This window comes from Mastigoproctus giganteus, chromosome 10 (assembly GCF_048544385.1).
Source record: "Mastigoproctus giganteus isolate SK-2022 chromosome 10, ASM4854438v1, whole genome shotgun sequence".
In the NCBI taxonomy this organism is placed as follows: domain Eukaryota; kingdom Metazoa; phylum Arthropoda; class Arachnida; order Uropygi; family Thelyphonidae; genus Mastigoproctus; species Mastigoproctus giganteus.
The window spans coordinates 173,975,465-173,999,355 of record NC_143584.1 but is presented as its reverse complement, the minus strand read 5'-3'; the positions used below and the strand labels follow the sequence as shown (position 1 = coordinate 173,999,355).

Sequence of the window (23,891 nt, the reverse complement as noted above, 5' to 3'; positions counted from 1 at the left end):
GTATTATTTGCCTGTAGTCTGTATAGGGGACTGACAGGCAACGATTATGAGTGGGTGTTGCTGATTTGGCTGCAGCGTCAGCCAAATCATTTCCCTTTATCCCAATGTGGCTAGGAATCCAGCAGAAGCGGATATCAAACTTGCATTCATGAAGAGAATGTCTCTTCTGCTGAACCCGACAAAGAACTGGATGAGAATTATGTCTCGTAGATAATAAAGCCTGTAATACACTCAAAGAATCGGAATATATTATTGACCTTTGGAATTGACAAGTTCGAATGTGATCCAAGGCTAGCTCTATAGCATACAGCTCTGCAGTGTATATGCTGGATTCGGGAGGAATCTGCTGAGATATTATACTGTCCGGAAAGACAGCAGCAGATCCTACGCACGATTCAGACTTCGAGCCGTCTGTGTAAACGGGCAGGAAGTCTGAGTACTCAGCTTGGTGTGCAGAGTAGAGCTGCTGGTAGACAGATGATGAGGTCTCAGACTTTACCCATTTCTTAAGAGAAAAGTCGCACGGTAGGGGATGAGCATGCCAGGGTGGAGGAGTTTCTTTTGGTGTTTGTGCCACCTTGTCTACCATGATGTTAAACTCTCTGATTAGCTCTTGGACACGAATACCAAAAGGTCGGTTGGCAGTCTGACGGGTATTGTACAAGTTTTCCCAACGTGGCTCAAAAACGGATGCCCACGTAGGATGGTCTGGCAGGGATTTCAACTTTAAAGCATAGTTTAAAGACAACTGCTTACGTCGAAGAGATAACGATGGTTCGTTTGCTTCGACGTATAAGCTCTGGACAGGAGATGTTTGAAAAGCTCCAGTAGCGATACGGATAGCCTGATGGTGGACAGGGTCCAGCCATCGGAGGACACTATCTCTAGCTGAAGAGTATACCTGGGACCCGTAGTCTAATTTGGGTCGTACAAGTGCACGGTAAAGCCGTAGTAGGGTGCATGGATCTGCTCCCCAACGCGTTGAGGAGAGAGAGCGGAGGATATTGAGTCCCCTCGTGCATTTTGTACAAAGTTGACGAATATGTTCGAGAAAAGTCAACTTTTTATCAAACACAAGTCCCAAGAATTTTGTGTCTGACACTACTGGAATAACTTTTTGTCCGAGCCTTAATTCAGGTTCAGGATGAAGATTACGCTTGCGACAAAAGTGTACGCAAACGGTCTTCTCCGGCGAGAACCTGAAGCCATTAGCAAGTGCCCAGGAATTAAGGTGATCAATGGCTTTCTGCAGTTGTCTTTCAATAACCCTCATGTTGCATGACTGACAAAATATGCTAAAGTCATCAACATAGAGGGCACAGTTTACAGTTGGAGGAAGTTGTTCTGTGATGGAATTGCCTTTGATGGCAAAAAGCGTGACACTTAATACTGATCCTTGTGGTACTCCCTCCTCTTGGCTGAAGGAACGAGAGAGTGAGGATCCCACACAAACTTGGAAAGATCGATTGGCTAAAAAGTTTTTAATAAAAATGGGGAGTTGCCCCCTAAGGCCAAGGCTATGCAGATCTTTTAAGATGCCAAATCTCCAAGTTGTGTCATATGCTTTCTCCATGTCAAAGAACACCGACACCAAGTGTTCGCGTTTTAGGAAAGCATCCCGGATGGATGCTTCCAATCTAATAAGATGGATCAAAGTGGACCTGTTCCTTCGGAAGCCGCACTGGATGTTGGAGAGAAGGTCATTGGAAGCCGCACTGGATGTTGGAGAGAAGGTTATTCGAGATACCAAATTAAACGAGAATTAACCATTCTCTCCAGGATTTTGCACAAACAGCTGGTCAGAGTAATAGGACAATAATTGGTGGTGACTTTTGGATCCTTTCCTGGCTTAGGAAATGCAAGAACGATTGCCTTTCGCCAGGAGTCCAGAAACTGCCCTTCAGTAAAGATTCTGTTATACAGAAGGAGCAGACAATCCATAGATTTTGGTGATAGATGTTTAATCATTTCATAATGGATGCCATCTGGCCCAACGGCACTTGCTTTGGAAAGAGCGAGGGCTCTTTCCAGTTCCTGAATAGTGAAATCCCCGTTGTAGGGATAAATGCTTTTAGATTTAAAGCTAAGTGCCTGTTTTTCGATTTTATATTTCAGGACCAGGAACTCTGGGGAATACGAAGATGTTGCAGAGATGTTACAGAATGTTTCCCCAAGAGAATTAGCTATTGCAGTTGGATCAGCAATAGTGCATCCATTATAATCTAGGATTGAAGAAGGGTGGGATGTATATTTTCCCTTCATTTTCCGGATTTTATCCCAGACTACCTTAGAGTTGGTAGACTGGTTAATAGATGATGTAAAACGGATCCGTGATTCCTTTTGACTCTGACGGCGGATATATCGTGCTTTGGCTCGTGCACGTTTAAAGGCTATAAGGTTAGTCGTGGTAGGATATCGGCGGAATATCCCCCACGCTTTGTTTTGAGCCTTTTTTGCTGCTGTGCATTGTGAATTCCACCAAGGTTTAGGAAATGGTGGAAACCGGGCAGATGTTTTTGGAACAGCATTCGCAGCTGCTTGGACAATATTTTCTGTGATGTACTTAACTGCATCATTGATAGGCTCTTGACTGACTGTGCTATGATCAAAATTTGCCTGATGTTGGAAGGCAGTCCAGTCAGCCTGATCTATCTTCCACCGTGGTAACCTAAAAGGAAGACATGGCCTCCCACTGTGTAACAAGGTTATCACGGGGAAGTGATCGCTTCCGTATGGATTCTCCTCCACTTCCCAAGTGAGTGAAGGGAGTAAAGAAGGGGAGCAGATAGAGAGATCAATGGCAGAAAAGGTACGGGTAGGCATGTGGAAGAAGGTGTTTGTTCCAGTATTTAGAAGGGAAAGGTCATTGTCATTTAGCATATGCTCTATGACTCGTCCCCTTCCGTTGATGTTGGCACTACCCCACAGGGTGTTATGTCCATTCATATCCCCGAGAAGTAAGAAAGGGGGAGGCAACTGCGTTTGAAGATCATCAAGGTCTTCCTGGGAGATGTCGGTCCCAGGTGGCAAATAGATAGAGCACACAGTTAATAAAAATCCCACCGTAAGGCAAATTGCAACAGCCTCTACGCTAGTTGTAATTAGTAAGGGCTGCACTGGGGTCTGGTTACCCACAAGGATAGCCACTCCCCCATGTACAGAGCCATCCGCAATTCTGTCCTTACGATAAATTGTGGTGTTATGCATCGTGGGATCGTCATTTGCTTTTAGATATGTCTCCTGCAAGCAAAAGCAAACTGGCTCGTGCTTTTGCAGGAGGGCCTTGATGTCATCTATATTTCGCCGGAGTCCACGACAATTCCATTGTAGAAATTGAGCCATTATTTTGGCTTGGTGGGTCCATCAGGCGGCTTCCAAGGCGCTGAGGGCTTACTTTTATCAGTCTTGGATTTGTCTTTTTTGGGGAAGAATGGACGCTGTCCCGTGTCCATTTCCTCCTACGCAAAGAGTTCCAAGACTGACTCTTCTGGTACCTCCTTCTGCTCTACATCCATCTTTTCTTGGGTACTAGGGGGGACTTCCCCTTTCTTATTCTTTTCTTTCATAGTTACCTTTGTTACTTGTGGAGCGTTAGGAGGTACCGATATAGGAGTGGCAGCTGATTGGTCCTTCTGTGCAGGTTTTTGAGAACTTAAAAGATATCGCGCGATGGGAGTGAAAGACTCCTTTGGAGGAATGGTCATGTCCGTCTGAGTTCCAACGGAACATCTCCCTGCTACCTTCTGGGCGTAGGTAGGTTTGTTGATGTTCAGGGGTTTGACCGATTTCCTTGCCTCCTGGTATGATATATTTAGCTCTGCCTTCAGCCGTTGAATTTCTTTTTCTTCTTTCCACCTCTGGCATGCTCGGGAATAGGCCGGGTGTTCGCCTTCACAGTTAATACAGGTGGGTTTTACGGCTGAACATGCTGTTGTTTCGTGGTCCTTTGCACCGCATCGAGCGCATGCAAGGACTCCATGGCAGGCCATTTGAGAATGTCCATACTTCTGGCACTTAAAGCACCGTAAAGGGTTCGGAACGTATGGACGCACTGAACAGTTGATGTATCCAGCTTTAATCTCATCATGAGGTTCAGGAGAGTTAAAAGTCAGGATAATGCTCCTGGTTTTAACAATTTTTCCATCCCTTCGCGCAGTAATTCTCTTGACGGCAATGACTCCCTGTGGTTTTAATTCGGAGCAGATTTCCTCCTCGGTTACGTCGAGAAGGTCCCACTCCGAAATGACACCTCTCGATGAATTGAGTGTTCTGTGTGGTGTCACTGTTATAGGGATTCCTCCGATTGATGTTGTTCGGAGTAGATGTTCCGACTGCCAGTCATTTTTAGTTTCAATTAAAAGGTCTCCAGAACGAAGCCTCTTAACTGATTTGGGTGAACCTGCTAACCCGTCTAACCCTTTTTGTATAAAAAAGGGCGACATTTTACCAATTAGTGTCTCATTGGTAGAATGCATAATTAGGAACCTTGGGACTGGCCCTGATGGTAATTCGGTTCGCTGCCTCTTATTAGCAATAATGCTATCTGGATCTTTGTCAATGGTTTCAGATAGGGACCGGGTTGAGGCCCCTGAAGAAGTTAGTTTATCAGGATTCATGGAGTTTATTAAGTTGTTCAGTGCCCGGGCTCCCCACCCACCACGGAGCCCAAAGGGACGCCCACTACCCGGCATGCAATAAATGCGCTCGGGAGTGGGATGCCAGGGCTACCCAGACACTATACCCGCACCGCCGCCAGCCTGAATCCTGTCCCTCGGACCATGAGGGTAGGGGCGTGGCATTGACACGGTTGACCCTCGCAGGCGAGCCTACTAGCCGATTGATCCTAGCCGGGCCTTCCAGGACCACCCGTCTTGTCGAAGCAGGGGCCAAAGTGGTGTATTGAAGCTGGGCCCCTCAACCACCAGGATCCCCCTTTCCAAATTTCCACGTGTCGCAGCACACGGCAAACACGCCGGATTCCATTGATGTAAGCCTGGAACCTGGGCTGTGGGCGTTGGATCCCAGTGATGCTAGTCTGGAAGTCCAGCAGCGTCACTGGGAGGTCCCCTCACCACGTACAGGTGCCCACGTCGAGGGGCACTCCTAAGGCAGAGGCAATGGCACGTGTGCTAGTAGTAGGATTATTCTGGATGGCATTCAACACACGTTCTTCCATGGCGGGAGTTCGCGTCGAATGTGGTCTGCCCACACTACTCCTGTTACCTCTAAATGACCCATAATCACACAAATTTTGATGCACACGTGCAAACAAACGGTGGTCCGGTACATGTCTGTCTGGGAAGCGTTCTCCATAAATTCATTGAGCGGCTCATCCATTGCCCTCTGCTAATCCATACACTACGTGCATGTCTGCCAGCTCACAGTTCGTATATCAATGCATGCTCTTTGTGCGGCGACTACCGCGCCTTCTACCACTTACGGTGACGTTTCCGGTTATGGGTTCTTATGCGATTCATATTCCTTTAGATGTTACCTACCTCCCCTAAACGTTTGTACCAATATTTTTGAGACACCCTGTATATAATATGGTACAAAAGCATTAATCATGAGAAAGGTTATTTCTATTCATGTTTATGCAGATATGATCTGTTGCAAGGCATTTTGTGTCTTGTATTCTTTCAGAATTTATCCTTTTAATCATGGCCAAGAAACAATGATAGTGCTACTAAAAAAAAAGTAAACAATTTGTTTTATAAATATACATATAATACGGTGCAAAAGCATTACAGCAGTGAATCCATAACTTCACTTGCATGTGCTCTGGGTTTTTCTGTATTCACAGCGAACACCATAATGAAAAATCATCAAATTAAAGAACAAGTGAAAAGTTCTGCACTTAAGAAGATGAATGTCACATTATTAAGACGCATTCTAGTGCATTAGTTGAGAAGTTTTTTGTTGTTTTTATTTGGTTTTTAGGAGCATTAGCATGGTTGAGAAGGAAAAGTTGCTTATTATGTGAATTTAGAATCAAAAAACAGTGATGTATACCACTTAGTATTCTGACAATTAAGGAAAAGTTAAGTCATTATAGCTTAAGAGTCCTTAGCAGGAGATTGAAAGTTGAGACCTCTGTTTGTCTATAATGGGAGAAGCCCATGGGCAGTGAAGTGCATTAATGAGTGATCTCTTCCCATTATGGATGGCAACTCAAAGGCCTGTTATATTTACCACATTCAAGGTGTATTTTGGGCACAACTTCATCAAAGGGCAGAGACTGTTGCCAGGCTAAAGGAATCTCCTTCAAAATCCTGCTGATCCTTGACAGTGAATCAGGTCATTCCCCACAGTTGAATGAAATGCATCCCAACATCAAAGTTCTGTTTCTGCCACCAAATGCAACCTCAGTGCTGCGACCAACAGACAGAGGGTTATAGCAGCCTTCAAGGCACACTATCTATGCAAGACTTTTGCTCAAACTATCCAAGCTATACAGTGAAGGCATAACATGGAAGGATTTCTGGAAAGGCTACAACATTTATGATGCAATAAATAAACATTGCAGAAGCTTGGGATGAGATCAAGCCAATAAATACAAATGCGTTCAGAAGAACCTGTATCCTAAGGTATTCCTTGAGTGACACGATGTACAGATAAACTATGTTTATACTGTGTAAACTGTGTTAATACTTTGTTTTAAGATAATAAAGCACTCAAAACCTATGTTACCATTATTATACTAATTTCTGAATTGGAAATATGTACATAATGGAGTCAAATGTTTCATGGTATTTTCTTACTACTTCTTCAGTGACTGCTGTCGTTGCAATATCACCATCACAAAAGATCACCTTGGTTACACGAACAAGTTCTTGTTCATGTTCATTTGACTGAAGTGATCACAAGACCAAAGTCATGTGACTGAAGTGACAGTGATATTGCAAAGACAGCTGTCACTGAAGAAGTGGTAAGAAAATACCACGAAACAAACAATAACAATAATACCAATGTTGGTTTTTGAATGCTTTATTATCTTCAAACAACCTCTATCCTTGTTTACCAACAGCTTTCAAGGGTTTAAGTATAGAGTCCATTTAGTACATTATCACACATTTCAATGTTTGTCAAATACGATTAAAAAACAACTGTATTCTTGTTAAAATGATTAGTTGTAAACTCCTCTGACTTATATGACAATGCCTGATGATATATAGAAAGCATACAGTATTTATGGTTTATGTTAAAAATACACTAGAAGCACCAATGCCTATTTACAATGTTTTGTATAACCTCCAACTTATGTATAAGGGAACCAGGGCTGTAGCAGAGGATATACCGTATACCCTCTGGAATTTTTTTTAGATAATAGCATATACCTGGTTTTTGAAAGACTTGAAAAAACAAATATTATAAAAATATTTACTGAAAATTAAAAAAAAAAAATGTATTATTATTTGATTCTATATATATATATATAAGTATTGCCTAACACACACACATGGGGGTATATGCCGCATTCCCTCTGGAATTCGATTAATAAGCCTGATATCAGCAGTATACTCTGCTTTTCATAACATTCATAGATAAAACTTTCTGCTAATTTTACGACTACAGCACTAAGGGAACCCATATCTGACTAAAGAACCCATACTTAAGTTAGAGACTGCCTGTACTCCACACCAACTTCAGCTACTATGCAGGCATAGATGTGTACATGTCAATTCATATGGTTACCAAGCATACTACCTGTGCCATCAGTGGTGGCATATGCCATGTAGAAGTGACATGTACATGGTAACTTGTTCTTAAATACTTTTTATCCAGACATTTCTGAAACATGCAACCTCATACAATTTGTAACCTCTTTTCCACTGAAAAGGTGTTGCAAATTGGATGCCTGGAGAACATTTGCTGCCAGATGCACTGTACCAACAAGGATGTTCTGAGGAAGTGAGGTTATGGAATGGGTTAGGACCCTTGGTGGTTGCATAGAACTATGAATGCCGATGCTTACCTTAACGTTGGGCAATTCCATGGTGCCTATGATATGGTAGTTCTTTGATACTTTGTTTCAACAGGATAATGCCTCATGGCATACTGCTAGTGCTGTATGAGAATGATTAATGGACATAAATGTACAAAAGTTGGAATGTCTAGCCAATAGCCCTGATTTGAACTCTGTGAAATTAGTATTAGCATTAGTAAAGGCACAAGATGCAAGAAAGCAAGCTTATATAGTATTAGCCAAAAAAAAAAAAAAAAAAATCTAATTTCACACATCCACTTGCTCCACATGTTTGTCTAGTTTTGCCTTGAATCTATTTAAGCTATCAACTTCTACAATGACAGATGGAAGTTTGTTCCAGCAATCAATCACATGCTGGCTAAAGGCAAACTTCCGCACATCTATCCTACAACTGCCTTTCCTCAATTTGAATTTATGCCCTGTCAGGCGATTATTCTGAACAAGAGGAAGAACACCATCAGCATTGAGATGCTCAAACCATTTGAGGCTTTATACACCTCAATCAGATCATTTCGCAGGTGCCTAGTCTCTAGACACTTAAATTTGCAAAACTTAAGCCTTTCTTCGTAAGAGCAACCCTTTGTTCCATTCACTAATCTTGTTGCCATTCTCTGCACTCGCTCCAGCAGCTCTACATCCTTCTTAAAATGAGGCCTCCAGACCTGTACACAGTACTCAAGGTGTGGCCTGACCAATGCTTTATACAAGGGGATAATCACCTCCTTATCCCTGCTAGAAAAATTCCTGTATATCATTGACAACACACTATGAGCTACTCTTTCAGAATGTCTGCACTGCTCAGAAAACTTCATATCTGCCTGCACAATTACCCTCAGATCCTTTTCATTCTCTACCACTGTCAGTCTAATACCACACAGTTGGTGCGTTACTCTGAGGTTACTGCTTCCCATATGCAGTACTTTACATTTGTCAATGTTAAACTTCAGTTGCCACCTCTCAACCCATTTGCTCAAATTTTCTAGATCCTGTTGCAGCAGCGTACTGTCATTAGTGTCATTAACAACCCTGCCAACTTTCGTATCATCTGCAAACTTGGACATTAAGCCTGATATACCATCATCAATATCATTAATAAATACAGAAAACAACAATGGACCCAACACTGAACTCTGTGTGACTCCACTAATAACATTAGTCCACAAAGAGCAGTCATTAGTGTCATTAACAACCCTGCCAACCTTCGTATCATCTGCAAACTTGGACATTAAGCCTGATATACCATCATCAATATCATTAATAAATACAGAAAACAACAATGGACCCAACACTGAACTCTGTGTGACTCCACTAATAACATTAGTCCACAAAGAGCAGTGTCCACTGATTACCACTCTCTGTCTTCTCCCACTTAACCATCCATAGCAGCAATTTGCCTCCAATGCCACACTGCTCCAATTTGTACACTACTTCCATGTGCAACAGTATCAAAAGCCTTTCTAAGATCCAAATAAATGATACCAAAGTTATTCCCTGCATCCAGTTCCTTTGTGACCACATTATAGTATCCAATCAAATTGGTCAGACAAGACTTCCCCTTAACAAAACATTGCTGTGTTCGATCTATAACTGAAATCTTGTCTAGGTGATCCTGCAGTGCTTCTTTAACCAGTGCCTCCATTAAATTCCTTGGAACAGAAGTTAAACTAACAGGTCAGTAATTACATGTATCACCCTTTGATCCTCCTTTGTGAATTGGGGTCACATTTGCACATCTCCAGTCCATGGGTACCTCTCCCCTGAGTCCAGGGAAGCTCTCATAATTATGGCTAAGGGTTTGCTTACTTCCTTTGCTGCCTCCTTTAATATAACTGGATAGATTCCATCCACCCCGGTGCCTTTTTTTATGTTTATCTTCAACAATTTCTCCTCCACTTTCCTCTCAGTTATTACAAAAGCATCTAGCTCACTCCCAGAGTTTAATTTACCTCTGGCATTCCCCTCCCTGAATAACTCCTCATGTGTGAATGTAGATGCAAAATACACATTTAGTTTGTTAGCTACCTGAGCAGGATCATCAACAGTTGAACCATCAATATCCAGTGGAACAATCTGATTCATCCCCTTCCTTCTATAGTTTACATAAGTAAAGAACTCTTTGCTGTTTTTCTATGCATCCCTTGCCAAAGATTTCTAATAATCTGCCTTTGCCTGCTTAATCTCCTTTGTGACTTGGTTACAGACCAGCTTATATCTATCATAGGCTTCTGTGTCACCCAATAATATATGTATCCCATGCATTTTTCTTCTCTGCCACATGTCTCATTAGTTCATCTGACATCCAATTAGGCCTAAACCTTGAACAATATTTCTTAGTTAGCATTAGCATTAGTAGAGGCATATGATGCAAGAAAGCAAGCTTATTCAGCATCAGCCAAAAAAAAAAAAAAAAAAAAAACCCTCTCCCATTTCACCCCTCCGTTCGTTCGAAATACCTGTCCAGTTGAGCTTTAAATTTGTTTAGGCTATCAACTTCAACAACAAGTGATGGAAGTCGGTTCCACCAACCAACCACCCGCAGGCCAAAGGCAAATTTCTGCACATATATCTGACATCCGTCCTTCCTCAATTTGAATTTATGCCCTCTCAGGTGATTATTCTGAGAAAGATGAAGAATCCCATTGGCATTGAGCATGCTCAAACCATTCAAAGCCTTATACACCTCTATCAGATCACCTCGCCGGTGCCAAGTCTCCAGACTCTGTAATTTGCAAAACTTAAGCCTTTCTTCGTAAGAGCAACCCTTTGTTCCATTTACTAATCTTGTTGCCCTTCTCTGTACCCGTTCCAGCAGCTCTACATCCTTCTTGAAATGAGGCCTCCAGACCTGTATAGAGTACTCAAGATGTGGCCTAACCATTGCCTTATACAAGGGAATAATCACCTCCTTATCCCTGCTAGAAAAATTCCTGTATATCATTGACAAGACACCATGAGCTACTCTTGCAGCTCGTCTGCACTGCTCAGAGAACTTCATATCTGCCTGCACAATTACCCCCAGGTCCTTTTCATTCTCCACCACTGTCAGTGTAGTACCGCAGAGTTGATACATTGCTCTGGGGTTACTGTTACCCATATGTAGTACTTTACATTTGTCAATGTTAAACTTCATTTGCCACCTCTCAGCCCATCTGTTCAACCTTTCCAGATCCTGTTGCAGCAGCATAGCGTCAGTAGTGTCCTTAACGACCCTGCCAACCTTTGTATCATCTGCAAACTTAGACATTAAACTTGATATCCCATCATCAATATCATTCATAAACACCGAAAACAACAATGGACCCAACACTGAACCTTGAGGAACTCCACTAATAACATTAGTCCACGTTGAGCAGTGTCCATTGATTACCACTCTGTCTTCTGCCACTCAACCATCCCCTTATCCATAGCAGCAATTTGCCTCCAATGCCACACTGCTCCAATTTGTGCAGCAGTCTTCCATGTGCAACAGTATCAAAAGCCTTTCTAAGATCCAAATATATAATATCAAAGTTATTCCCTGCATCCAGTTCTTTTGTGACTACATCATAGTATCCAATCAAATTGGTCAGGCAAGACCTGCCCTTAACAAAACCATGCTGCGTCTGAGCTATAACTGAATTCTTGTCTAGATGATCCTGCAGTGCTTCTTTAACCAGTGCCTCCATTAATTTACCTGGAACAGAAGTTAAACTAACAGGTCTATAATTACTTGTGTCAGCCTTTGATCCTCCTTTGTGAATTGGGGTTACATTTGCACATCTCCAGTCTATGGGTACCTCCCCTGAGTCCAAAGAAGCTCTCATAATTATGGCTAGGGGTTTGCATACTTCCTTTGCTGCCTCCTTTAATATAACTGGATAGATCCCATCCACCCCAGGTGCCTTTTTTATGTTTATCCTCAACAATCTCTCCTCCACTTTCCTCTCAGTTATTACAAAATCATCCAGCTCACTGCCAATGTTTACTTTACCTACATCATTCTCCTTCCTGAATAACTCCTCATGCGTGAATGTAGATGCAAAATACTCGTTTAGATTGTTAGCCACCTGAGCAGGATCCTCAACTGTTGAACCATCAATATCCAGTGGACCAATCTGATTCATCCCTTTCCTTCTCGAGTTCAAGTATGTAAAGAACTCCTTTCTGTTTTTCTTTGCATCCTTTGCCAAGGATTTTTCGTAGTCTGCCTTTGCCTGCCTAATCTCCTTTGTGACTTGGTTACAGACCAACTTATATCTATCATAGGCTTCCATGTCACCCATTAATTTGTATGTATCCCATGCATTTTTCTTCTCTGCCACATGTCTCACTAGTCCATCTGACAACCATTTAGGCCTAAACCTTGAACAATATTTCTTAGTTGGTATGTAAAGCCTGGTAGCCACCAAGATTAGTTCCTTGAATGCTTCCCATTTTGAGTTTGCTGTTGGTAACATCATCAGTTGGTCCCACTGTATAGAATTTAAATACTGTCTCAGACCATCATAGTCGCCTTTACGAAAACAAAAACCCTTCCCTTTACCTCTGATGGTAGTTACCTCCTTGAGTAAATCCCACTTCAACACACTGTGATCACTGCCACCTAGTGGTTCATTTATCTGCAGGTTCTTAATGCATGAAGAATCACTACTGATAATCAGATCAAGAGTATTGCTCCCTCTTGTTGCCTCACGAACATGCTGATGTAGAAAACAATCATCCAATAAATCCACAAAAGCCTTGCTAGTGTGCGAGTGACCAACCCACAAATTCCAGTCAATATCTGGGAAATTAAAATCCCCCATTATAAGACTCTCTGATTTACTGGCCCATTCTATTTCTCTGTACAATATATTATTATACTCATCAGAGTCATTAGGCCTATAGCACACTCCTACTCTCAATTTTGATTTCCCTATGCTTATGTCACACCAAACTGACTCGACACTGCCCTGTCCATCGATGTCAACTGGCTTCACTTCCTTTGACTTTATGTGTTTCTTAATTAATAGCATAACCCCTCCTCCCCTCCTGTCCTGTCTATCCTTTCTATATACATTGTATTCCCCAAATTCCAGTTCCGCATTACTTATATCTGTGTGACACCACGTCTCTGATATCCCAACAATATCTGCCTTTGATGTTTTGAGCAATGCCTCAAATTCATCAAATTTATTTACCAAACTCCTAGCATTGGTGTACACGCAGTTATACATGCACCTGTTTCTATTCTTAGCTACCCTAACAGAACCCATGTGTTTACTTGTAACGCAATGACTACCAGCAGTCTCTGAAATATCCTGCATCTTGTTTTTCAGACTTCTGCTCATTTGAATAGAAGCAGTGCGAGAATCACTTCCACCTCTGCCAGTGGCTACTGTTAATCTATTAGTCCTTGTATCCCCCCCAACTAGCAGTTTTCCGACCCACCTAACACTGCCTCGACAGCATCAGCAAAAATTCTTGCACCCTTTTATAGTTGGTATGAAAAGCCTAGTAGTTTCCAGGATTAATTGTTTGAATGCTTCCCATTTTGAATTTGCTGTTGGTTACATCATCAGTTGGTCCGACCATATAAAATTTAAATACTGTCTCAGACCTCCATGGTTGCCTTCATTAAAACAAAAACCCTTCCCTTTACCCCTGATGGTAGTTACCTCTTTGAGTAAATCCCACTTCAACACACTGTGATCATTGCCACCTAGTGGTTCCTTTATGTGCAGATTCTTAATGCGTGAAGAATCACTACTGATAATCAGATGAAGAGTATTATTTTCTCTAGTTGCATCCCGAACATGCTGCTGTAGAATACAATCATGCAATAAATCCACAAAACCCTAGCTTGTGTGTGAGTGACTAACCCACAAATTCCAGTCAATATCTGGGAAATTAAAATCCCCCAATATAAGACTCTCTGATTTAATGGCCCTCTATTTCCCTATAGAGTTGTTTATTATACTCATCAGAGTCATTAGGCCTATAACACACTCCTACTCTCAATTTTGATTTCCCAGTGCTTATGTCATACCAAACTGACTTGACACTGCACTGTCCAACCATGTCGATTGGCTGTGCTTTCTTGGATTTTATGTGTTTCTTAACTAATAGCATAACCCCTCTTTCCTTCCTATCTTGTCTATCCTTCCTGTACACATTGTACTCCCCAAATTTCATTTCTGCATTCCTTATATCTGTGTGACACCACATCTCTGATATCCCAACAATATCTGCCTTTGATGTTCTGAGTAATACCTCAAATTCATCAAATGTATTTACCAAACTCCTAGCATTGGTGTACATGCAAGTATACATGCATCTGTTCCTATTCTTAGCTACCCTAACACAACCCATGCGTTTACTTGTACCACAATGACTCCCAATAGTCTCTGAAATCCCCTGCATCTTGTTTTCCAGGCTGCTGCTCATTCCAATAGAAGCAGTGCAAGAATCACTTTCATATCTGCCAGCAGCTTCTGTTAATCTAATAGTCCGTGTATCCCCCAAAGCTAGCAGTTTTCCGAACCACCTAACACTGCCTCAATAGCATCAGCAAATATTCTTGCACCCTTTCTATTCAAGTGTATCCCATCCCTGTAGAAGCAGTCTCTCCTGTTAACAAGCAGAGACCAGGCTGAGAAAAATTCTACCCCTTGAGCCTTGCACAATCTCTCCAGGGCCGAACTAATCAACAAGGCTCTCATCATATACTCCCTCCTACCTTGTCTGGGCAGAATTGCAGACACTTTCAAATTCATCCCTTATTCATGGCTTTTTTTCAACAGTGACCTGTACTTGTTAAGTAATTGCGCCAGTCTCCTACTCTTAATATCATTAGTGCCAACGTGTACAACAATATCACTTTTTTTGTGCCCTTAAAAGATGATATCTGCTATACAAAGTCATAAATTTTTGCCCCTGGCAGACACCCTGGTCCTGTTCCACCTATCCTTTTTCCACAATATGTTCCCCGTTTCCCTGACAATAGAGTCACCAACAACTACTAGTTCCCGTGGGACCAGCGCATTCTGCCTTGGGGGTTGCTGCTGTGTTGTGTGATGTTCAAGTGCAAGCTCTGGCATTGCAGCTGAGAGCCTGATGGGCCCCCAATTTAGATCCTTCGAGGGCATCCACCCTGTCCTTCAAGCTCTCATATAGGCCCATAACAATTTTGAGTTTTTGCCTGATTTCATCACACTCCTTACACTGTGCACACACAAAGACATTCCCCTTGGCAATATCATATCCCATCCATGATTGCTCCACAAACATCAAACAAGCAGTACATTTTAAAAGGCTGTGATTCAGAGGACAACTGCCCCCTCCCCTCAGTTCACCCCTGAGCCACAGCACTCCCATTAGCTTGAGCCTTTTTCTTTGCTACTCTGGTCTGAGTCATGATTTCGATTCAATTTCAAATAAAATTTCAATATCAATACAAAATTATAACCCTAAGCTTATATCCCAATGCAGCTATAACACTATATATATATATATATATTTTTTTTTTCAGTATCGAGTATTATCTCCAAGTTTCGTTATATAACTGACGTATCTCCTATCAAGTTATATGTATTAACTAATAACGTTACATTTGTAAAATCTAAATCGTTATTTACGTATTTAGTTAAAAAAGTACAATTTAAATGACAATAAAGTTTAATAAAATTAATAAATTTTACTGATTAAGTGATAATACTATACTATACTAAGCTAAGAGATTTCTAAGACCGTGCTATATGTTTTGCTATCTAGTTTTATCTTAAACCTTACGCTACCTAGTTCGGAATATACATTGTATCATATAACAATGATGGTAAGTCATGAACAGTAAATCTATGGACACTAGCTATTAATTAACTTTCAAAATCACGCTCTCTAAATTGAAAATAAACCAAGGAGCTTGACTAGGTCTATAGGCTACTTATAGAAAATAATTTAATATAACAATTACGTCAATAAAACAGCTAAATATAAATAAATGCTAAGTTCACAGGACGAAATAAAACTTTGGGAGGACCAGATTGCCACAGCTCATATCAGTACTTTAACTGGTCTGTGTTCAGCAAGAGGAATAGAATATTATACCAGCTGAAATTCACTGTTCATTGGTGGAAAGCCTATCCAAGAAAGAGGAGTATGTCATGGAAGCCAAAGGGGAACTGAGAAATTATTGAAGTGAGTGGCAGTGCTGACATTTGAGTAATGTATATTCTATATTACAGACTAACTTGCATCAAAGTGAACTGTATTTTGAAACTACTACAGAGAACATACTATCATGGATTGATTTTAATGTGATATATCTAGTTTCACTGAGCTCACTATTGAATATAGTTTTTTTTTTTTAATTAGCAATTGCTCATTGGTCATAAGCAATAAAAAACCAAGGCTAATTTTAAAGTACATATTCAAGGGTGAACTTTGAATAGGAATACCACATTACAATTAATATGATTCATGAAGGACTGTTAAAGATAAAAGTGTGCAGAATGTCTACATGTTAATACTGATCTTTCTTCCAAATCTACTTTACTTTACTTATTATGGCATAGCTTTATTAGCTATGCCATAATAAGTAACAGCCAGAGAAAGTAAATAAAATACTATAATAAAAGGCTACCTCTCCATTAATGAATCCTATATCTGAAATTTGTCCTCCAGCCTCAGAATAAAAGTTTGTCTTGTCTAAAATAACAGTACCCTTTTCTCCTTCTTTAATTTCATTTACAATCTCTCCATCTTGAAATAAAACCATAACTCTGGCAGGTGGTGACTCAAAGGCTAAAAAAATTCAGGGTGTTTTCTATTATGATTGTTTTTTAATAAGCATACATCATAAAAAGCTATTAGCAAGTACTTTATTTTAAGCACTAAACAGCACTTAACATAAAGTGAATTACAGAGAAAAATAATAACACAACAACAATAGTTTTCAAATATCTATATTATTTCTTTACAACGTAATTAAAGAATATCACCTCAGCATTATACTGATGGAACTGAAGTAAGTCTATTTTCATTCATTTTATAATTTTTTCTTTACCTTTTAATTTTCATGCACCACATACTTTTTTTCCTAATTGTAAAAAAAAATATGGATTGAGTCCTATAAATGTTTATCACAACCATTTGAAGAAGTTATCTGCAAGGTAAGTAATTATTAACCCACTAAAGAGCACAGAGGTCTTTGTAATGCCATTAGGCACATGGGGATTGAAGCAATCTCCAATTTTAAACTCTTATATCACGGCCATTTTAAAATATTTCTTATTAATTTTCTCACTGATTATCAACACTCGTTCTTTTTTCACTGATTATCAAAACTGTAGCTGCTACACAAAATATAATTTCACATTACTAGCATTTTTTTTTTTTGAAAATACAATTCCAAAGTGGATTTTTGACAATTTTTAGACAACTTTAAAAATAAATGATAAAATAAATATTTCTCATTGATTTTTTTTTTTATGTTAGTAAATACTATAGTATTTCAGAATGTCCAATATCACATTCATATCTACAGTAGTTATTTTTAATAAAACTTTAAATATACAACTCAAAAAAAAAACTTATGAGTGGCAGCATATAAAGATTTATCATTCATTTTTATAAAAAAATGTCAACGATACTGCACTCATTGAAAATATACAATTTCAGCTTCATAGCTGCAATAGTTAAAACCCATATTTAAGAATTCCTTGTAAAATTAAGCCATTTTATTTTTTAATAAAATAAATATGATACACTTTGTGAATAACAAGCTGTTACATAAACAAATACAAAAAACGTTTTTCTAAGTTGGTTACACACTCCCTGGCTTTCTGTGGAACACAAAAAGATTCAAGAGGAAACAATGATGAGATATCTCCAAATGAACAGTAAATGATATAGACAGTTGCCTGAAACCAACTGATGCTGGTTGATTGATGAGATCACTTTTTGTACACAGCTTGTCACAATAGTTGTGCTATTAGTTCATGTGGGAGCTGCAAAATAATGGCTACTTTCAAAGCTACTAAGACTAACCAAAACAGTGTATTGATAAATTTTGACTGCATTTTACTGCTTGTTTTTCTAAACAAGACAGATTACTCTTTCTTTGTTTTTAAATGCTCTGAATACCTTGGGGAGTGACCTGATCCCCAGGCACCTAATGTTTATCATGGTGGGTTAAGAATTATGTTTTTTTCAGTTATTTTTGTGCTGAAAGGTGAGACCAATAAATGGATATGCTTCAGGTGTCCCTGTATAAAGAAATTCTTCATAATAAAATCCTAAAATTCATCCATCATTCATGTATTTAACATCACATTCACTATCTATATACAAGGTGTTAACATAAAAACAACTTTCATTTGAATTTACTTGACAATTTTTAGAAATCATACTCTGCAAAACTTTAATAAGGATCCATTTTTCAGCTGGAATACTCCTTTCAAAGTAATAATAATAAATAGTTAATGCATATCATATGACACAATGGAAAAATTATGTGTCATTATGAAATGCAAAAAACCATATTTCAAAGTAATTTGCTTTGTTCATATGTTCTAAAAGTACTTTAATTTTTTAATTGAATTATACTATAATAGCTATTAAATTTTTACAATTTGAAACTTTATTTATTTATTTACTTTTTAGAGGGGGTCTTCAAATATATACAGCAAATAAAAGAGACCAAAATGCCTAATTAATGCTACTTACAGAAATGAGCACTGAAATTAAAGATAAATCTTTCTTTAAAAACATAACATAAACATGTAACAACCTCATCAAAATACATGGTGAGCAAAATGCCCAGAAACATCTTCTAGGCTTAAAACTGTAAATATTTAAAATAAATAATTTTAAATAGCAAATATATAAATATTTAGTGTACCTTTCTTTTACATATAAAAGAAAGTCCTGAGACAACAATGAGTTAATAATTAAAATTAAAAATCCAAATAATTAAGTGATATGCAAAATTCAAGAATGTTGCAGACTGCTCGGCAATTTAAAAAAATAAATAAATAAAACTTTTGGGAGAGCTGGGCTCATTAGAAAGATTATTCTAATAATTGCATGCAACTCTGATGCAATAGAAAATGTCTGCAATCTTCCAAAGACAAATATTTCAAATTTTGTTTTGTCTTCACCAAAGAAGTGCAAAATAAAGGAAAGTTTGGGCTGGGGAAGAGTTTAGAATATTGCAAAGAAAACATCCTCTAGAGCTATGAAATTCCAGGACTAGTCTGAGTAGGATAGCAAAGCTTTACCATTCCACATTAGTACAAGCTCTTAATGAAGATAATCTTTGCAGACTGGAATTTGCCAAAACACTCAAAGAAAAGGGCAAAGAATAACCTGACTGGTTGATGAAATTTCTACACTTTCTACATTTTTTTTTTTTTTTTTTAAATCAGTTATGTTCTTTTCCAGTGCCAATATGTAAACATATTTATTCTTCCACAATGTCATTACTGTTGAAGAGGACAAAGAAACTTTTTACACACTTAAGCGTTACTCACTATATCAGTGATGAGTTAAATCTATCTCCTGTTTTTTTTTAATTCTCAATAACTTGATAAAAAGATAGATTCAAAAAACAAAAGAAATATTAGAGAAAAAAATAATATTAGTATATACCTACATATTATTTATATTAATATGCTTGTATTCTATTTTTAAATCAATCCAGCCAACTGTTTTTACATACAAATTCATCATGTCCAAATTGTTTATCAAATTTTCCACTTGAGCCTTCAAGATTGGACCTATTGAAAATCCAGCATTTCTTTTTGTAGTGCAATGCTTCATCTGTGTTTGTAACCTTGCACTTTCTACATTTTTTTTTTTTAACCGGTTATGTTCTTTTCCAGTGCCGATATATAAACATATTTATTCTTCCACAATGTCATTACTGTTGAAGAGGACAAAGAAACTTTTTACACACTTCAACATTTTTTGCACCACATTCTAACTCACGAATAATTTTGACTTTTTTGCAAATCGAGAGACACTTTCTTTTGTTAGTAGACATGTTTCCGAAGGAAGGGTTCGTTTCTAACTGATTTTATTTAAAATGACAGTAAAGTGATCTGCATACAAAGTTCTTAGAAGTCCTGAAATAATTGCAAAATTCTTAGAAGTCCCAAAATGCATACAAAGTTCTTAGAAGTCCCGTTGACAAAATTTATGGTTCAGTGAATACAAGACAATCTGTAAATAGGGTAAGGCAACAAGTGGAATGCCAATGCACTATTGTATAGCCCCCGTCCCTGAAAGGACAAGGTCATAAACTGACTGCTAATCCGATGCGATGCAGGTGGTCATAAAAGCTAAGTCGCCCTTTTCATTTTTGTCTATTCCAAGAATTGGGTTTTTTCGACCACAAGCAATTAAGAATGTTTGCACAGTTACCAAAATCTGTATGGTATATCCATGTAGTACGCTTGTTATAACAGTGAATGATTGTATGGGAATACACGTAAATTAAAATCGTTATAGATTTTAGCTCATTACAGCTATGATCTCGTTATAACCAGGTTCAACTGTAATTGTGTTCATTGTACCTATAAAATGTATATTTTCAAAGGAAGATCATATTGCTCACTGGCTGCAATAGTGGCATAACTCAAAAATCACGATTCTGAGATAATCAATGAGAAAAATTTGCCTTTTAAAATTAGTTTCTTTAGAAACGAAGAAATTATGTGATTCTTCAAATATATTGTGATTCATCTCATCATACCCAGTGGTGCTCAAAATTAGCCTGGCTTGATCAACATTCCCTTATGGATAAACAGAATTTCAAAAATTTACCTGCCCTTTTGAGTTGTGCCACTATTGCAAAATTTGTGACCTAAGTCTTCTAAAGATCGAAGGTAATTAGGAAAAAGAACAAAAAAAAAAAAAAAAAAAAAAACATTAAACAAGACTTTGTTTATATTTATAAACTCAGGAACATGTATGAATATAAAAGTATGAATATAAACTACATTTTAATCTTTGAGAACATAATTGTGGTAAAGCATAAATAAGAACAAGAGGTTAGTACGAAATTATTGGTGTGCAAACAAGTAAAAATTTGGAAGAATTTAGTCAATCTTAGAAAAATTTAATTCTTCCTCCGTAAATTAACTTTTAGACAGTTATAAAAACCAGCGTGACATTTGGTAATTGTGTCATTTCAGCAAACATTGAGGTCACTGTGCTTCTTTTCAAAATTGGAATGTCACTCTTGTAGGCTTTTTTCAATTCGAAATCTACAAATCACTCCAAAGGTTTTCTTCTTTACTAGCTTTAATATTAACTGATTTATAATCATCCTGTTTGTATGATGTTTTATAAAAGAAAGAGTCTAAATGCTGCTTTTCTACTTAAAAGATAGCAGTGTCATTGAAGTTGAACTTCACTTCATCAGTATTTTTATTAAATTTCATAGAAGTGCATTGGGCCAAATCTTTCAGGTTTTAAAAGTTGTCATGACTCATCTCTGTCACCTTGAAAGGGTTTCCTGTCTTTCTGGCAGTTCTAGCTAATGTAACATATTGTGATGGGATGAATACAGGATCAAACTTTAGCAATCTTTTAATATTTTTCTATATTAATGAGTGTGCACAGTCACCCTCATTTTGTGAGCGACCTACAAGAAATTTGTGTGTAATGGTTTTGATTTGAAAGTTCACCACAGCATACAAATAGGTTGTTATAATAAATTTTTTCTTCTGTTGTCCCCCACAGTTGTCTGAATAAAGGTATTTTCAAAATCATCAGATTGGCAAGAAGCTGCTTTCTCTTCTAAATATTTTAGTAAGCAAGATCCTATTTCAATGGAACATTTTCCACCTTCACCTTCATGCCATATGTAGCAATTTACAATGTCCAGTTTTTTTTGTTTTTTTTAAAGACCAATTTGCCATGGCTTGAAGTTTTGCCTTCCATAAGAGAACAGTCAATGATAAACTATTTCAAGAAAATAAAAACACTAAGTGGCATAAAACAACACAATAGTGGATCAACTAAAATAATGGCAACTGATATTATAAGCAAGAAAGTCCTACAGTATTACACTGCAATACTGGCACAACTCAAAAAGGGTCACTATTGCACACAGACCACACTCCATTCAGTCCCAAGGTCGGGGGCACATTGAAGAAGTGCCACTGTTGATGCTTCTCAATGCAGTAAAAACTAAAATGGCATAACGACATTTGGGCCAATTAGCGAGGAAATATTGAACTCACTTTGTACTGTTAATTGCATAAACGTAGAGTCCACTATTCCAACTTCATCAGTTGTATTAACTCAAAAATTAAGAATTTTTAGTTGTGCCACTATTGTAGCCAGTGAGCGATATATCAAAGAAATTAAATGCACTAAGAATAACTATATGAGCTGGAATTTGGTCAGGAGGCATTTTCTGTTGACCTTTTTTGGCATGGGCGTGTTAAAAAATAATGTAGTTGCAGCTATTTCATCTAGAGTTAATCTAAAAGAGTATTTTTCATGCAGGATGGACCCCTGCCCCACTTTGTTAATATCATGTGAAGCTTTTTTTGAATGAAACATATCCTGGAAGATGGATCCGATCACCAAGATGTCACTGAATGGCCATTATGTCTTTGCTTGATCTAATGCTCTGTGATTTTTTTTTGTGGAGTTATCAAGGGTAGAGTCCACCAAGTTAAGCAGAGAACCAGTTGTGTGACAGCTGGATTTTCAGCATGCAACTGTTACACAACACCATTCATTATCAGTGGACTTATGCATGCCTATTTGAGAAATAGGCATGCATAATTCACTGCATGCCTATTTCTGTGAATTTTGAATATCTGTACTAGCATGAGTTACACTTATTTTTAAGTTGACAGTCAACCTTCTTTTATTCATTACGATTTATATTTTCCTAAACTTGTTTTAAATATGCTGCAAAAACTTCTCGGGGATATGATACATGCTAAATTCTATAAGGCACTGACCAAACATAACCAAATACTTTAATTCAGACTATGTACAATAAAATAATAAATAATTAAAATAGAATAATTTCTCGAGAGAAAGAAATGTGGGAATTAACTAATTCTAATAAGAGATTAAACAATCCTATGTTCCATGTAAATTTTGAAGGCAAATTTATAATTTTTCTGCCTTTAAAATTTATGTGGAATGCAGTGTTGTTTAATTTCTTATTAGAATTAAAATAAAATAAATTACTGTGTTGACAATATAGTTATACACAACTAAAATAATAAAATCAAAAATTAATAAATAATTAAAATAAATAATATAAAATATATGCAATTCAAGTTATTGCAAACAGAACCAATAATACTCAAAAAACATACTAAAACTATGACATTCCATCTTCAGTTGATCTAATTTTTAGAATATGTTTTATTTGTATTATTAGTTTTATTACATTAACTTGAATTTATGTGCTGGATTTTTTATTCTTTTTAATTGTGGATCCTTATTCTATTGTTAACACGCACACATTTATTTTAGTTATATTTTACTATGAATAGTCTGAAGTTGGTTACCCTGCAGTCAGTGGCTTGTAGAACTCAACATGCAAACTGCTTTCAATGCAATGCTTGATGTGGAATTCTTTAAAAAAGTAGCAGCAGTAGTAACTTTCTTCACTGTTTTTAAGAAATCTGTATTAAAAGTGTACTCATAGAAAATATCCAATTTTCTGAATTTTAAAACTGGAACAGACTAATTATACGTTGTTCTAAGCGATTTGAATTCCATTGTTTGTTAACAAACTGAAAAATAGGCTCAATATGCTCAACACTCTGCATTACTGTGAGGAATGAGGGAAGTCAAAATATTTTAGACATTATATCATACTTTGAAATTCCATCTTCTTCATGAGCACTAACTAAACTAGTCCATATTTCATCATAACCATCTTCAAATGTAGCAGGAACTCCCCGAC

General features: G+C 37.9%; 1 protein-coding gene across 2 annotated transcripts in view; it reads right to left on the bottom strand.

The window, feature by feature from the left end:
- LOC150079536 (alanine--tRNA ligase, cytoplasmic-like) overlaps nt 1-23,891 on the bottom strand; it is a 292,244-nt gene that overhangs the window by 133,509 nt on the left and 134,844 nt on the right. For both annotated transcript variants that reach the window (XM_090382564.1, XM_090382565.1), the window contains exon 12: nt 16,587-16,747. In XM_090382564.1, coding sequence (XP_090238690.1) covers nt 16,587-16,747 — 161 coding nt within the window. The remainder of the gene's footprint in view (nt 1-16,586; nt 16,748-23,891) is intronic.